Source organism: Pelodiscus sinensis, chromosome 1, assembly GCF_052426305.1.
Source record: "Pelodiscus sinensis isolate ZL-2025 chromosome 1, ASM5242630v1, whole genome shotgun sequence".
NCBI classification, from domain to species: Eukaryota; Metazoa; Chordata; order Testudines; family Trionychidae; genus Pelodiscus; species Pelodiscus sinensis.
The window spans coordinates 338820408-338838500 of NC_143052.1; the positions used below are offsets into that span (position 1 = coordinate 338820408).

Sequence of the window (18093 nt, forward strand, 5' to 3'; positions counted from 1 at the left end):
TCCCCGGGGCTTCTTCCTCGGTACTTGCCCGGCTTGCAGCGGCCTCCAGGCTGGCGTCTCCTCGGCAGACAGTCCCTGAGTCGCACCAACTCGCCTCCGCGTCCATTCCGGCCTCTCCTGGAGTCCTTCACCACCACTGTGCAGGAGCCTCCTACCTAGCCCCTTCGCCTCCGGCTGTCTCCCCTGACTGAGGCCTTCCCCTGGCTCTTATAGTAGAGCTACAGCCTGGGCATGCCTGGTAGGTAACCCTGGCTGTGCCTTGCTAGTTCAGTGCGGGGCTGCCTTGCCCCGTCACACTTTAGAATAGGAATGGGGGCAAATCTCAGCCCTGGATCTGAAGTCAAGGTCCAGAATATATGTCTCTAATGAGCAAAGACCCAAAATGCCTCTGAAAATAATAGTTCACAGCTGAGATCAAGCTACAACTGTCTCTTGGTTCATTTATTCAAATCATTGTAGGAGCTGGGAACTCCCATCAGAACTGGGATCTGAGTTTAGATATGGGAGTTTGGTCTTAGCCCATTTTGATAATAAAATAGAAGGAGATGGTTTTTCTGCCCCAATAAATCTTGGCACCTATAATAATCAGAACAACCATCTTAGATGTATTTCAGCATGTCTGATGGTGCTTTTCTAGTTTAGTGTCCAAACTATGTCCAGCAAGAATGTGAAGTCATCCAAGGTATATTATGTTGCAAAAAAAAACCCCCCAAAAAACAAAAACAAAAAAACACCACCACCACCACCCCACACATAAAACTGCAAATGAGTCCCTAAGTCTCTGGGTCAACTGATTTGGGCCCCACAAGTCTAAGTCTGTTAACCTGGGCTCTGAGACTCACCATTGCAGGGACACTGAGTTTGGGGATTGTTTCCAGTGTAGATGTTGTGATGCTGACAGCCCAAGGGCCAGATCATTCAGAGCCCTAGGCCAATTCACTTGTGTAGTAGTATAGATCAAAGTGATTGTTAAACACCAAGTGCATTCGTTACGTTTAATCTTCATGAGAACGAGTGGGATATCACTTGCATTATTCTCACGTAGCTGGATCCCATCATAACATAGGAGAAAGTATTTTCCTTGTGTATGCCCTTGTAACTAAATAGCTCATCAAACAAGAAAGAAGTCAGGTGGCATACAAATGAAGAATGTTAACCAAAGGGTGCTAATTTCAAAGCAAGCGGTCTTTATGTGTGGTGATTGGAGGTCAAGTCAAACATTACAATGAGTTCCTCACTCTGTCATTAAAAAAGGTCCACATGGATAGTGGCACTGATCAGCTTGTTTTCTGTGAGAAGCCATAAGCCTGGCTCTTACTATATTTAAAAGGCAGAGCCTCAGCGGGGAACCTGGCGTGAACTGGGACTCAGGAGTCTCAGCTCGTGCCAGGTCCCAGATGGCTGCGCCTTTGCTTCCTCTATCCCCTACCCTTGCACCATGGAGACAGTGGTGGGGGAACCAGCTTTTAAGGAAAGGTGCCTGTTGATCTGCTCCATGCATGTGGTCATGTGCTCCATCACAGAGGTTATGGAGGAGCACATGGCCTCATGCTGGATCACAGGCTGGTCCCACATGGCCTTCCACTGCTCCTGGTCAGCCCAGTACTCCTCCCGGTCAATGGTCTGCTCTCAGTGCTCCTCGTCAAACCCCCGGATGAGGGACTAGAGGCAGGCCATCTGGTCTGGCAGCAGGTCTTCCCTAGTTCACTTCCTCCAGTGAATTCCACGGAGTCAGGAGGATGGTGTGGGAGGTGGTGGATGTGAGTAGGGAAATTATGGAACTCACCTGAAGTGCCTTTGCTGGGATCTTCCAAGGCCTGGGAGACATCATGTGAAGGGGAGACTGGCTCCAGGGTGAGGAGCAGTTCCTGGCTGGCCGGCATGGTGTCCTTGCTGGCTTATTAGAATCATAGAATCATAGGACTGGAAGGGACCTCGAGAGGTCATCGAGTCCAGCCCCCTGCCCTCAAGGCAGGATCAAGCTCCGTCTACACCATCCCTGACAGATGTCTATCTAACCTGTTCTTAAATATCTCCAGAGAGGGAGATTCCACCACCTCCCTTGGCAATTTATTCCAATATTTGACCACCCTGACAGTTAGGAATTTTTTCCTAATGTCCAATCTAAACCTCCCCTGCTGCACTTTAAGCCCATTACTCCTTGTCCTGTCCTCAGAAACCAAGAGGAACAAATTTTCTCCTTCCTCCTTGTGACACCCTTTTAGATATTTGAAAGCCGCTATCATGTCCCCCCTTAATCTTCTTTTTTCCAAACTAAACAAGCCCAGTTCATGAAGCCTGGCTTCATAGGTCATGTTCTCTAAACCTTTAATCATTCTTGTCGCTCTTCTCTGTACCCTTTCCAATTTCTCCACATCTTTCTTGAAATGTGGCGCCCAGAACTGGACACAGTACTCCAGCTGAGGCCTAACTAGTGCAGAGTAGAGCGGCAGAATGACTTCACGAGTTTTGCTTACAACACACCTGTTAATACAACCTAGAATCATATTTGCTTTTTTTGCAACAGCATCACACTGTTGACTCATATTCAACTTGTGGTCCACTATGACCCCTAGATCCCTTTCTGCCATGCTCCTTCCTAGACAGTCGCTTCCCATCTTGTATGTATGGAACTGATTGTTCCTTCCTAAGTGGAGCACTTTGCATTTCTCTCTATTAAACCTCATCCTGTTTACCTCCGACCATTTCTCTAACTTGCTAAGGTCATTCTGAATTATGTCCCTATCCTCCAAAGAAGTCGCAACCCCACCCAGTTTGGTATCATCTGCAAACTTAATAAGCGTACTCTCTATCCCAATATCTACATCATTGATGAAGATATTGAACAGTATGGGTCCCAAAACAGACCCTTGAGGAACTCCACTTGTTATCCCTTTCCAGCAGGATTTAGAACCGTTAACAACCACTCTCTGACTACGGTTATCCAGCCAATTATGCACCCACCTTATCGTGGCCCTATCTAAGTTATATTTGCCTAGTTTATCAATAAGAATATCATGCGAGACCGTATCAAATGCCTTACTAAAGTCTAGGTATATGACATCCACCGCTTCTCCCTTATCCACAAGGCTCGTTATCTTATCAAAGAAAGCTATCAGATTAGTTTGGCATGACTTGTTCTTCACAAACCCATGCTGGCTATTCCCTATCACTTTATTACCTTCCAAGTGTTTGCATATGATTTCCTTAATTACCTGCTCCATTATCTTCCCTGGGACAGACGTTAAACTGACCGGTCTATAGTTTCCTGGGTTGTTCTTATTCCCCTTTTTATAGATGGGCACAATATTTGCCCTTTTCCAGTCTTCTGGAATCTCCCCTGTCTGCCATGATTTTTCAAAGATCATAGCTAAAGGCTCAGATACCTCCTCTATCAGCTCCTTGAGTATCCTGGGATGCATTTCATCAGGACCTGGTGACTTGCTGACATCTAACTTTCCTAAGTGATTTTTAACTTGTTCTTTGTGTATCCTATCTTCTAAACTTACCCTCTCTCTGCTTGTATTCACTATGTTAGGCACACCTCCAGACTTCTCGGTGAAGACCGAAACAAAGAAGTCATTGAGCATCTCCGCCATTTCCAAGTTTCCTGTTACTGCTTCTCCCTCCTCACTAAGCAGTGGGCCTACCCTGTCCTTGGTCTTCCTCTTGCTTTTAATGTATTTATAAAAGGTCTTCTTGTTTCCCTTTATGCCTGTAGCTAATTTGATCTCATTTTGTGCCTTTGCCTTTCTAATCTTGCCCCTGCATTCCCGTGTTGCTTGCCTATATTCATCCTTTGTTATTTGTCCTAATTTCCATTTTTTATGAGACTCCTTTTTTATTTTGAGATCATGCAAGATCTCCTTGTTAAGCCAAGCTGGTCTTTTGCCATATTTTCTATCTTTCCTACACAGCGGAATTGTTTGCTTTTGGGCCCTTAACAACGTCCCTTTGAAATACTTCCAACTCTCCTCAGTTGTTTTTCCCTTCAGTCTTGCTTCCCATGGGACCTTACCTACAAGTTCTCTGAGCTTATCAAAATCTGCCTTCCTGAAATCCATTACCTCAATTGTGCTGGTCTCCCTTCTACCTTTCCTTAAGATCATGAACTCTATTATTTCGTGATCACTGTCCCCTATACTGTCTTCCACTTTCAAGTTCTCAACTAGTTCCTCCCTATTTGTTAAAACCAAATCCAGAACAGCTTCTCCTCTGGTAGCTTTTTCAACCTTCTTCCTCTTCCTCATCCTCCACAGCCCCACCCTCGTGGAGGCTGATGCTGGGCATGTCCTGGCTGGACTCGAAAATGATGGTGGGGGAGATGACTGGCCCCCCCTCCCTGGCTGACATCCTGCTGTTCATAGTAGTGGCAGGTGTGAGGAGCTGCGCTTTGTTCCCTGGCCTTAGTGTAGTTCTGCTGGAGATTTTTTATTTCATGCAGACCTGTTTGAGGATCCATATGTGTCCCTTCTGGCCATAAACATCTGCATTCCTGCTCCTGGTGTGGAGATCCTGGAGCTTGGACTCTTCCCCCCAAACCTTGATGAGGTACTGCAGGGCTACTGTAATTTGGAAGCCCCGGGGGCCACAATGATACTCAACGGCACATACCGAGGGCCACAACTTAAGTGTGGTTGTGTATACATGCAAATATATATGCAAATATATGCAAATAGCTTCTTTCACACTGACGGGCATGAATACAGAGATCAAGGCAAGACTACACAACACACATTGCATTAATAAAATGCAATATTTACCCGATTTCTACTCATATGACAGCACTTTTAATGAGCAATGACAGTACAGGAATTTAACTACTAAAACGCATATCCACAGAAGACCGTTATATTGACTACTTTTTTGTTTTGGCTCCCACCCACAGGCCACGTGTTGAGTAGCCCTGAGGTACAGGATCTCCGCACCAGTCCAGGCTGGTGCCCTCTTTCACTCCTGCCCAGTACTGGCAGCCATGGGGGGTTCAGAGGGAGTACTGTGGTTGGACATGGCTCGTGGGATGGGTGTTATGTGGCATGGGGGTTGGCAAAGCTCTCCTCATGCCACAAGCCCTTTCCCTTCTGTCTACAGCTATAAGCTCTGCAGGAGAAGGGGAACATTGGAGTTGTCAGGTGTGGCCAGAGCGGCCACAAGTGCATCTGTGAGAGGACCCTGGAGGCCAATTATTTTAAATAGCAGAAGCTGAAAGTCCAGACTAACGTTATTTCAGAATAATAAATTTGAAATAAGCGTTATTCCTCATGAAAAGCTGGAGTCATTATTTCAAAATAAGCAGACCGGTATTTCAAAATAACGGACTTGGTGTAGTGTGCGTGCGCCGCTTGTTATTTTGAAATAAGGGGAGTTATTTTGTAATAACTCCCTCGTGTAGACCAGAGCTTACAGAGAGGTCTTATCAGAAACAAAGCAGAAATTCCTAGAGAAAATCTGGCTACCTTAAAAAGATGTCAGTAAACTGGCATTTTATTGCATCACTGCCACCCTTTGGAATTACAAACTATGATTTACCTGTGCATATATTTTACTTGCTTTAATCTTTCATTTAAAAAAAGCTAATAAATCTTTATTTAGTTTTCAGATTGATCTCAGTTTGGTCTCTTGGGACTGGAAACAGCCTGATGTGTTGTGATCACAAAGTTCAATTTTTCTGGGTGGCAAGATAGGTTAGAGAGTCCAGGGAGAGTCTGTGACTCTATGGTTTAATGACCCAGTTGTTCACATTTGTGAGTGGCTTGGTGAAATCTAATTGTAGAGCAGACAACCAGCTTGGGGGTATCTGTCCTGTTTCTCACAGTCTGCCCTGAGGTAGACACTCATCATTTGAGCCCACACCAGACAACATGAAACACAAATCCCAGAAGTTCGGTTAAGTAGAGAGATCAGGAATAGGCTCCATGAGAATTGTTTTGCCTACAACTCAAGTTCAGCCGCCTCTGAGATGAAACATGGTAGCTGTATAACAGTGCATAGCAACAGAATGTGAGGACTGCCGTATCCAAGTGAAACTACAAGGGAGGTTAGTTAGGCAGAGTACAATTACCCAAGTTGGAGATTGGCCAAGACACGGGGACTAATGCCCCATACTGGTCCAAAACATTCCTTGAATCCATCAGCTTGTGGCATGCTGTAGAGCAGAGACAGGGGTGCATTGTGTCAGGTAAATGCACAGTGCAGATAAAGCCATTCACAGGATGCCAAAGTCTTTTAAAGTCATTGAATGCTGATAAAAGGAGAATGTAAATTAATAAATAACTGTGGATTAGCATGGAGCCAGTCACTGCTCCACTAATTGTTCTCCCCAGTTTTTCCCCACCATTTTCTGAACAGAGATCTAATAACTGAATCCCCCATTCACACTACCTGGGACTGATTATGAAGCTCTGCAGGTAACTAGACATGAACTCAGGAGTCATTTTCAGGTTATATTTTTAGCCATCAAAACAATTGCATCTATTTGTGGCCCAGTAACCTCTGCTGTGATTATGTCAGAGTGAATAAACTAAGCTGGGCTGAGAGTTAGCATTTGTATGTGAGACCTCCAGAGGAAACCGAACTCCCACAAGATTTGGTTTCAGTGTTTCAAGATGTGGCACACTCACCTCTGAGATAGCTCTGAGTCAGTGCTCCAGGGCTTTTTGACAGTACTGGCGTTGCCCCCATCAGTGGCTATGAAAAATAAAATCCTAACCATAGCTGATCAGTAAGTGTCCCGTGCTACTTTCCCCAAGAGCATGTGTGTTCTGGTCAAAATCTGATTGGAGATATTATATTCTCTCTTAAACTCCCCTCCCCCCATCCACTCATCCATCTCCCTTTACTTTTAAACTGGATAAATCCGGTTGAGGCAATATCACCTGCTACTCATGGGTGGGGACAAGGTGGTGGGAATTTTCACTATGCTGCCTTGGGAAAATCATCTAACTCGTGTAGTTTTCCACATCTGCATAATGGGAGAAGAGTACACAGATATCTCTCAAGTATTAACTTGAGTGATATTTGTAAAGTACATTGCAAAGCACTGTAGAAATGCTGGGAGAGTTTTTTGTGTAGTTTTGCTATGTACTGCCAAACGGCTGCCATTCTTTATGTTTGGACACTTTCGTTGGTTCACTCAATGAGGATGAGGTTTCCTGATGTGTGAGAATGTGAACACACTTATGCCTTTGCAGTACTTTGCACTGCTATGGTGAGCATTGTTCCCATTTTGCTGGCAGGAAAACAGGCACAGAACGATTAAGTAACTTGTCTGATGTCACACACAAAGGCTGTGATACAGTCAGGAAGCAATCCCTATATTCCAAGTTCCAGTGTTGTGCTTTAACCTCAAGACCTTTAACATGATCCAGCCCTGCTTGGGGAAAGATGGACTAATTGCCATTTATTTTTTAAGACTAAATGACAAAACCAACTATTTACGAGGGAGTTAGTAAAGATTTCAAGAAAACAAAGGTGTAAGAAGTCAGTTACAAGAAATGCCAGTATCACAACAGTCCTCACAAGGAAGAATATGAAAAATAGCTAGTGTTTCTGTTACAATAAATATTCATACTAAATTAATTGTTTTTTCACTAGCACTGAAAATTCGCTGTTCATTGCACTATGGTGTACAGAGTCAGATGTTAGAGATATAAACAGGTAGCTCATCAGTAGCTGAGTGACTCTGCTCATAGTGTTTTTATACTTATAGTACTGTTCAAACGTATCATCACCATTCTTCAAATGGTAACTCTGGAGCAGAACTAAGGTCCTCAATTTCAAAAGTGGCCATTTTGGGTGCCTTAATTGCTGGCTAGCTGATCTGAGATACCTAGGACCTGGTTTTCAATGGGAGTTGCAGGTCCTCACCACCTCTGATATTCAAGACCCAAGTGCCTCAGCTCAGGTATCCAACATTAGAAGCAAGTTTTGAATTTTTAGGCCTAAGTTGCTTGGCATAGGCCTTGCACAAATGGATTAGATCTCAGGAATTGATGTCTCCTGCCCCTGTGTTCAGAGCACTTGATTATACAATCAGAAATGTAGGGCCAGAAGGGACATCAGTAGCTCATCCATTTTATACCCCTGCCCTGAGGCAGGACTAAGGATTATCTAGACCAGGGATGGGCAAACTTTTTGGCCTCAGAGCCACATCTGACTAGGCAAATTATCTGGTGGGCCAAAAATGCTCATTGGCCTGACCTCCTTCTACTGGCAGACTAACTACTGGGACAAAGGGGCAGGCCCAGCGACCCCAGCCAGTTGGGGAGCCCTCCCCCAAAAATGGGCATTCCTGTGCTGCAACCACCTCTGGCCTGCAACCTGATGTTCCACCGGGGAATGGTATATAGAGCAGGGTGAGTCCTTGACCTCATTCCTGAGCTCGAGGGGTGAGTCAACAAGCCCACAACCACACTTCTTCGCTAAAGCGGCAGGCAGAGCAGGGCAATTTCTCAACCTCGCTCCCCATCGGGAACTCAAGGAGCAGATGAAAGGTCCAACGGACCAAACGTAGCCTGTGTGCTGTTGTTTGCCCTCCCCTGATCTAGACCATCCCTGATGGGTCAGTCTAACTTGTTCTTACAAACCTATACCCTCTGCTTTATTTGTTAATCATTCAAATGCTGGACAGAAGAAATATTCTGGTTTGATTAAAAACTACAATGCTGTGTTCTCTCCTAGGAGCCAACTTCTCTTTGCGAGAGCTGGGCCTTGATGACGTGACGCCCACCCATGGGACTTTATACAGGACCGATATCGGGCTGCCTCACTGCGGCTACTCCATCAGCGCTGGCTCAGATGCTGACACTGAGGCAGATGCCGTCATGTCGCCAGAGCACCCGGTGAGGCTCTGGGGGCGCAATACTAAGTCAGGCCGCAGCTCCTGTCTCTCGAGCCGAGCCAACTCCAACCTCACACTCACCGATACGGAACACGAAAACACTGAAACTGGTAAGTGACAACTCCAGATAGTCCTTCACAAATGGCTTTCTTCGTAGTCCAATTTCAATCTGCTTTGAGTTTTGATCTGACTAGGAGAATGGAGGACAATGTTCTTAATCGCTCCATGGTCAGAGCCATCCTTACCTGTAGGCAGAATACACAGTTGCCTAGGGCACCTGAAGATTTGGGGCATCACTGGGTCTTAATGTCCACCCATCTGCTTCTTCCTATTGCTGTTCGGTAGCTCTGCTTCCTCTGGAGAGGATCTAGTTAACTTGAAAAGGAAAAAGCCTGCCAGAGCTATTAGCAGAACACTGAACCTGTGAAAGCCATTTAACAGGCATTTGCTAGCCTGTGTCAGTTTCTGAACTTACCATGTCAGTCATCAGGGCCTTAGTTTTAAAATTTGTTTTAAAAATATTTCGGTAGTGTGTTGGTGAAGTTTATAAACCACATCTTTAGAAAACTGTCGTTCGCACTCCCCCCAGCTGCCATTGGGAATAGGGGCACCAGTTGAATAGCAGTGCCCCATAAATCCTAGGACGGCCCTTTCCATGGTATGGTGTTTTGCAATAGTGTTCAAAATATTCATTAGTGAACTGCTGGAGGAGCTCCTACTTATTCACCACAGAACTGGAGATCATAAGTGGTTGTCATACCCTATCTGCTCTTCAAAGGATGGCTTCCGACAAAAAGTATTGAAATCTCTCTTCCCTTCATCCTTATCTCATGTGCAGATTTTTGTGCAGATAGTTTTCCTCCCTTCCTGTCTGGTTCCTTGACAGTAACTGTGTGGTTTATGTAAATAGGCTGGCTACTCCCTGATGGAAGTAACTATGAAATATTTGTAGAGACCTTTCCTTTGTTGGAACTCAAAGCTGAAGGTCATCAATTTTTTTTAAATCTTTGTAGCCTTCTCTCCCCAGCCACAGAGACTCCTGCGAGCTTGGCTGGTGTGGGAGCTTTTTGGTCAGCAGTTCTGCTAGTCTATAATGGGAAGGAGAGAGAATTTGTATACAGCTGTGGTTTGACCCTAGTGTCCACACTGCACTTTAATTTAATTGCCACGTCTTAATATAGTTGCTGACTCCTTGCCACTCCAGAGCCTGGGCTCAGTGAAGAAGGCTGTCATGAAGTGACTGTACTGTTTGTTCTCTTTATGCATCCTGACACAGTACTGAGGTGACAAATTAGGATGATTTTTACTTGGGAAGCCATGACATGGTGAGGTGTACACCACCCACATCGTTTTCTACTTAATTCCAACAAAATACTGCTGAGGTCTATTAAGGTTTCGTTAAGTGCTAATGATATATGTCGGACAAGGTTCAAAGATAAACAGTCCTTTGTTAATGGGAAAGAGGAACGGTTTGATAAGTGAGTACTTTTTTTTAAGTGCTGCATTCTCAGCAGGGTCACACCCATTAGGGCAGGCAAGCTTTTTCAAAGAAGTGGCAAAATCTGCAGTTTTAGTTCTAGCCTTGGGTTTTATTGTCCAGTGTTTTGCTAAGTGACCTATGGAACTTTTGTATGACTTATTGGATCTTGGCCTTGCACATCCTATTAGGTACTTTTTAATAAACAAAACTAAACCCTTGCATCCCTACTTCATGCTCTTGAAGTCTAGTCCTATACTGCATTCCTCGTCATGATATTTGAGCAGGTGTGAGCCTGTCCTTTAGCTTTCTCTTGTATTCATGCCCACTAAGGCCACGTCTTCACAAGGGTGAAGATTGATGCTGCTGCAGTCAATCTTCTGGAGTTTGATTTAGTAGGTCTAGTAAAGACTTGCTAAATTGAACTCAGAGAGTGCTCCTGTCGGTGGTCAGTACTCACGTGAGCACTCCCATTACCCTTCTGCTGTGGTGAGGGAAACTCAAATTAAGGTACATCAACTCCAGCTACACAATTAATGTATCTTAGTTTGACTTTTCCCTTTAGTGTAGACCTGGCCTTAGAAAAGCAAACCAGTGAGCTGTTAGCTTTTTTCAACAAACAGTAGAGGGACTACAATAGCTTTCTGGAGTGTTTTCCAGTAAAACATCTTTTTTAAATGGATCCAGGCTTCCACAATGCAATTTTGCATATGCAAATCATATATATGTGAAATTGTTATTTCAGTGCCAGAATTGATAGGATTTACAGTCATATGTCCATCTACATATCTACCAGATCACTCTCATTAGCATGCTGTCTACAGGCCTAAAATGAAACAACTGGGTTCTGTGCCTGTACATTCTGCCTCTTGTTTGTTCAAATAAAAATGTGTAATATTTTCATAAGCAAATTACTTGTGTCTCTAATGTGGCAGTGGCTAAAATGGAAGCCTGTTTGAGGTAAATTTAAAAATTTGGTCTAAAAATATGAAGGTTGTTGGGTTTTCTTTTTTGGCAACTGGACTTTTATATCCAAAGCTATCAAGTAGGCTATTTTGAGAAACCTCAAATTTATGGGAGAACTGTTTCAGAGGGCATGAAATGTGTATAGGAACATAATGCAATGACTCGGTTTACCTTTATTAATCAATATTAATTGTTGACAGTATTGATAAAAGCTATAGCCTTTAGTTGAAGTCAGTAGGGAGCTTTATGAAGCTTCCATCGATAATAGTTTTTATGGGGTTCATTAAAACCAGTTTTTCCATTCAAGGTTAATATCAGCCACTTTTATGTTTATTAATGATCCAAAATAAATAAGCAATGTTGTCTTTTAATGTTTGTAAATCCAAGCCTTCCGGGCAGGTTTATAGTTAGGCTCAAGGGCGAAGTTTCAGGAGGGGGTAGAGGGGTAGCAGCTGTGTGCTCCAGGACGTGGCTTGCTTTTCATCCTATTCCCCATACTGTGAAGGAGTGAGGGGAAAGTACTTGCATTCAGTGCATGCCTCTCACACCTCACATTACAACTTGCTGATAACACATATACCCTTCACTCAAGTGATGATTCTTTTCACTCTGATTGGCTGGCCCATCAAGGGTAGAAGCCACGACCTGAGTTAGAGTCACTTGAGAACATGATCGGTTTGTGCTGTTAGCGCTCTCATCAGTACAGCGCCAGTATTACTTTATAGTGTGGCTGCTCTTATTGGAGAGGAATTAACCCAAGTGTAGAGAACTTAAGTTAACTCTGCTGTGAAAAGCATTCAGGTCAGTAAGGCTATGGCTACACTGCCGTTTTTTTTGCGGAAGAGGATATGCAAATGGTGCTCTCATTTGCATAACTTCTTTCGATTCTTTTGCAGAAGAGGTTTTACCAATAAAAAGCCCATGTGGTCGGGGCCATTTGTCGGAAAAAAACCCTCTTTCACAAGATCCCTTATTCCTCAAAAATCAAGGTTTACAGGATCTTGTAAAAAAGGGGGTTTTCCGACATATGGCCCCTTCTACATGGGATTTTTTATCGGCAAAACCTCTTCCGCAAAAAGAATCGGAAGAAGATATGCAAATGAGAGCACCATTTGCATATCCTCTTCCACAAAAAAATGGCAGTGTAACCGTAGCCTAAGAGAACAGTAGTGGAGACAGCGGCCCTGATTCAACAAAGACCTAACAATGCTCATCATGAATGGTAAACATGTGATTAGTCTCAATTCTGGATCAGGACATATGAGATGAAGGAACATTATTATGCTGAGTAGCAATGGGAAAAGTTTTCCTAATCAGAGTCCCTTCCCACTAGGTGGAAACCACTTGGTGATAAAGAATTTGCTGTAGTAGAATTTGGTGTAGCACGTTCTGAGCAGAATTACACTACAACTGGCTGATAACATTTTAAAAGAGGGCTATGGTGAAAGGGGAGTTTCATCCTATTTTAAAAACATTGGACTTTTTTTTTCAACTTCTGGCTCTTGCAAAAACGCCCCGGTAAATAAGTATGGTTTTTTTTTTTTTGGTTTATTTTGTTTTGTTTTGTACTAGTAGGGTTTACTTTGGGATTAGTGTGATTTTCTAGCAAGGCACACATTTGGTTAAATATAAAAGGGAGAGAGATAGGGAGTTCTTCATTAGCAGTACTAGTCAGCAGTGATTAATGTCGTACATGTGCAGAGTGGAGCTGATGTTTCTCTCTGTGATCATTTCCTCTGGGGAACAGTGTGGGCAGCATCAGGAGGCCAGAAGGAGCTCACAGACAGGATGAGTAACATCAGATGACGCAGACTGCTTCAACATAGCCAGATACTGTGCAGAGCCAACTGCTCAATTACGATATATTGTAGAAAGAAATTATGATGTGCCGGGGAAGAGGTACAGTGTAATTATCTTGTTCATCTGACTTAGAGAGGAGCACAAATAAAAATCTTAGATTCAGTCACCCTGGAACTTTGAAGAAGTTCACCTCCATAATTTGTGTCCTGGATCCATCACTATCTAATTGTGCTTTATTGGAGACAGCACTTGGAAAATTCAGAAGCCTGTGCATGACACCAGTGTGATTCTTTTTTCCCTCTTAAAAAAATGTTGCATGTGAATTAGATTGGTTCACCAAAGGGGCCAGGTGACACCATTGGAGCTCAAAGTCCTACATTTAACCACAGAACATCGTGCAGCGGAGTACCAGTTTTGTTCAGAAAAGGTAACAATCTCATAAGATCCATTTAGCTTTTCACTCCACTAGTGAAATTGTTGATTTGTGCCAAATGTGATGAGGGTGGTTATACGTTTACTCTTTGGTGACATAATTAAGAACACTGATTTAGTCAACTGTGGGGTGGGCAGGTGTCACTTCTAAAAGCCTGCTCACTTCTAAAAGCCCCTGCCCCAGCCTTGCGGGAAGGACAACTGGACCTAGGGATCAACTGATTCTGGGGGACAAATAATGAAAAACACGGTCAGGGTGTGCGGGTCAGCGGATCAAACAAGGGAGCCGGATGGGGGCACTGTGCAGAGAACCTTGGATAGCGCCCACTGCTCCTCAGAGCTGTCAGTGGACGCCACCCAGAGGAACTGTGCCCGGACAGAAGAGAAATGGAAATAGGCCCCACGGTCGCAGAGAACCCCCTCATCTAGCATCCTCCTCCTGGTGTTATAAATAGCAGCTTTCGCTAGGGCCAGGAAGAGGTTGACGAGGAGGTCTCGTGACTTTGTGAGGCCACGGATGGGTTGTGCATAAATAAAAAGGTGTGGGGAAAAGTGCAGCCGGAACCTCAATTGCTGTGTCTAGACTACATTCCTCTGTCGTCAGAGGCATATAGATTAGACACATAGGCAAAGTCAAATGAAGCCGCGATTTAAATGATCGCAGCTTCATTTTAATTTACATGGCTGCCGCACTGAGCCGACAAACAGCTGATCAGCTGTTTGTCGGCTCAGCGCGGCAGCCATGTAAATTTAAATGAAGCCGCGATCATTTAAATCGCGGCTTCATTTGACTTTGCCAAACAAACAAATCTACATGGCTCCGTCAACTGAGTACACACTGGCCCATCAGGGTTCCCCACCCTCAGTAGGTCTTAAGTAGTCCCTCCACTTGGTGTCGGGGTGGGACACGAGGGTGAGGAAGTGTAATGTGTGGAGCATGAATGTTTACAGATGGTCTCTGGGCATGGTTCACAAGCAGACCTGCTGCAAATCTGGCATCCAGCTGGGGGTCCTGGGGTGGGGAAGCTGGGGAGGCCTACAGAACAGGGGCCCAAGAAAAAGGGCCAGAAGGCTTGCAGTGAGGGGGGCGGGGCATGCCCTCTTGCAGGGCTTGTTGCAGGAAATGGAGAGCGGGCTGCAACAAAGCTACCTTCACCTCCTGAAGTATGTGCAGGAGGGCTTGGGGGTTGGAGAGCCCCATGCACGGAGCGAGCATTTGGGGATCCACCCAGTCCCCCCTGTCGTAGTCCAGGAGAGTTTCTGACCTTGGTGGTTTCTGCCAGGATCAGCCTCCAGCGTACCGATTGTGGAGCAGGGGCTCTGCGAGGAGGTCTGCTCCCTCAGTGGTCACAATGGACCTGGTCGCTGAGAACAGCTTCCAGGTCTGGAGGAGTTCCTGGTAGAACTCTGGCAGCTCTGAGAGGTCTCACAGAAGACCCCTTGGGTGAATAAAAAAGAGTTGCCAGTTGTATCGGAGCCCTGGGAAGTGGCAGAGAAAGGTGTGCGCCAAAGTGCTCCACACCGGACTATCTGCACTATACACGAGTCTCTGCAGGGCCTGGAGGCAGAAGGTCTGGATCTGGCTGCGCATGCAGACCAGGCCCTGGCCTCCTTCCTCCAGCAGAAGACATAACACCCCTGCAGGCTCAGGGTGTTGAGCCAGTGCCAGAAATGAAGAGGACTAGTTGGTTCAGCACCAGCACCCTCCTACGCAAGGAGAGACACTGGAGCAGTCCTGTCCATGTCCGCAGCCGCTCACCCCCCCCCCCCCCAGCCTTCAAACCTTGCCAGTTCTCTGGCAGAGACGGATGAGTGGTGGATAGAAAGACACCCAGATAGAGCAGAGGACCTGCACTCCACTGATGGCCTGAAGTGCTGGTGGGAGGGAGCCTGCCTGCTTCCTGTCCCCGATCACCAGGCGAGAGCTCTTGACCCAGTTCACCTGGGCAGAAGAGGCTGCCGAGTAGGCTGCTTGGCAGGCCTCCATCGCTCCATGTCACTCGGGTCCTGGACCACAAGGAGCACATCATCTGGGTATGCCTACAGGACCAGCCGCAACTCCGGCTCTAAGCACCAAACCTGTCAACCTCCGACGGAGAAGACAGAGGAAGGGCTCAGTTGCCAGAGTGTACAGCTGGCCTGACAGCAGACACCCCTGACGTACTCCCTGCCTGAAGCTGACTGGCTCAGTCAGGGTCCAGTTGAGCTGACCAAACACTCCACAAGGGCATATAGCACCCGGAGAAACCCCACAAAACAGGACCCAAAGCTGAAGGCCTGCACGGTGCCCAGGAGATACCCGTGGTCCACCCTGTTGAACGCCTTCTCCTGGTCCAGGGACAGAAGGGCTAACAACAGACTGTCCCTACACCTGAGCTCCAAGAGGTCCCAGACCAAGTACAAATTATCAAAGATGCCATGGCCTGGGACGGTGTAGGTCTGGTTGGGATGGATCACGTCTTCCAGCACGAACTGCAACTGCAGCAAGATGGCTTTTGCTATGACTTTGTAGTCTGTGCTGAGGAGCGAGAGGGGACCCCAGTTCCGAAGGTCGCGGCGGTCCCCCTTCTTCGGTAGCAAGGCGAGTATGGCTCACCTGCATGACAGAGGGAGGACCCCGCTCTCCAAGGACTCGGCCCAGACAGTGTTGAGGTCTGGGCTGAAGACTTTCCAAAACACGCAGTAGAACTCCACGGTCAGCCTGTCCATGCCTGGGGTTTTGTTGGTGGGCATAAGACAGAGGGCTTCCAAGAACTCGGCCAGAGTGAGAGGCAGCATTAGCTGGTCTCGGTTGCCTGCACTGACCGTTGGGTGTTTGGTCCAAAGCATCCTGCAGGCGTTGGCTTCGGTTGGATCTGGGAAGAACAAACTGGCGTAGAAGGCCCCGGCCCTTCCATGCATCTCCTCCGGATCCGTGAGTGGGAGGAACCCCTCTTGCAGCCATTTTGGACACAACCTAGCCCCTCCTAGTCACCTGACCAGAAGCCAGGAGGCATAGCCAGGGCTATAAAAGCCCAGCCTGGGAGTTCAGTCTGGGCCTAGCCTCCGGAGGAACCAGAGGCCTGTTCAGAGCTCCCTGCCTAGGAGGCCAAGGCCCGGGCCGACTTAGAGGGCCTGCCTGAACTCCTGCACTGGCCTGTATCCAGGAACTGTTTGGGGCCACCAGACCTGCACGGACCCAAAGACTGGCCTTGGACTGCCCTGGGCCTGGCCCCGAGGACCAGCCCAACAGAGGATCAGCCAGAACGTCGTCTCCTGCTATTGTCAGAGCACCGACTGAGACGGCTGGACCTGCAAGCGGCTGAGGACTGTCTTGGACCGCCTCGACCCCAGCTGGATGAGACTCTCCTTGACTCCCCGAGTGACCTGCCAGAAATCCCAGGTACCTGCTGAGGGGGAGAAAGGAAGTGGCCCAGGGAGTAGCTAGGGCTGTTAAAGGCCTCAGGCCTGCGTGTTTCTGCTCTGCTGCTTCTAGGGCCCTGGGCCGGGATGCAATGGTGTGGGCGGACCTGCGTCCCCCCCGCCACCCACCTATTGGGTGGCAGTCTCCCCCCTCCGCCACGCTGGCGAGCTGCCTTCACCCCTCCTTAACCGGGAGACAAAACTGTTGTTATTGTTGGGTTTATTTGCTGCCCTGCTCTGACCCAAGGCCAAGGTGTCGGAGACTCAGTGTGTTTGCTGCTTCTAAACTGGTTGCTTGTTGGCTGCCCTCCCTGACCTAGGTCTAGGGCTTTTAAACTGCTAAACCGTTACTTCCTGAACCAAGGCCAGGGCCTCTCTGCCTAAGGGTTTATTGCCCCGCCTGAACCAAGGTTGGGCCTTATGAAATGCTGTTTCAAACTGTGGGTTTGTTCGCTCCCCGCCCTGCACCAGGGCTAGGGCGCCTGAATTCCTTGCCTATCGCCCGCCCTGAAGCAAAGCTGGGTCCTGAACTGTTTGCCTCTTGCCCCGCCCTGAACCAAGGTCGCATTTAGTGAACTGTTGTGAACTACTGACTTTGAGATTTATTTTAAGCGCCCACTACAGTGGGGTGGCGTGGCCGCTCACTGACCCGGAGGCAGAGGAACCCCTCCAGCAGGCCTAACTGGCCTACATTCGCAGTCTTTCCAACACTCTTTAGAGAGAGAATTTTTGTTCGGTCACTACTCTACTGGGTCACATTTAAATGAACTTTGTGAAGCTCTTGTGAAGTTTGGTCAGAGAAGGAACAATTCTGCTCTCCCAGTCTTAGCAGAAAAAAAGATGTGAAAAAATGTTATTTTGCTTACCCATGAAAATAGATTGGTCACTCTGCTTGAATATGAGTGTGGAATTTTGCAAAACTGAGTTCCACCAAAAACTGACAGGTGAAAATTTTAGATAGCCCCATTACCAGTTCCTTGAGCCATCCAGTTCCTACCCTCTGCTTGTTTGTTTAATCCAAGAGATTGGTTGGCAAAGTAGGAATTAATACAGTTTTTGTTAGAGAGGCTGACAAATGCAGGGGCAACTGTCACTGACAAAATCTAAAGATAAAATTTGGAACTGAAAAAAAATAATGAAATTGTGAACAACTCCTTGGTATTTAAATAAGAATTAT

The 18093-nt window shown here is 46.5% G+C and overlaps 1 protein-coding gene across 7 annotated transcripts in view; it reads left to right on the forward strand.

Moving 5' to 3' along the window:
* The window catches only part of TENM4 (teneurin transmembrane protein 4), an 870263-nt gene that overhangs the window by 359009 nt on the left and 493161 nt on the right, over positions 1–18093 (forward strand). For all 7 annotated transcript variants that reach the window (XM_075919469.2, XM_075919465.2, XM_075919468.2 and 4 more), the window contains one exon: positions 8680–8949. In XM_075919469.2, the coding sequence (XP_075775584.1) occupies positions 8680–8949 (270 nt within the window). The remainder of the gene's footprint in view (positions 1–8679; positions 8950–18093) is intronic.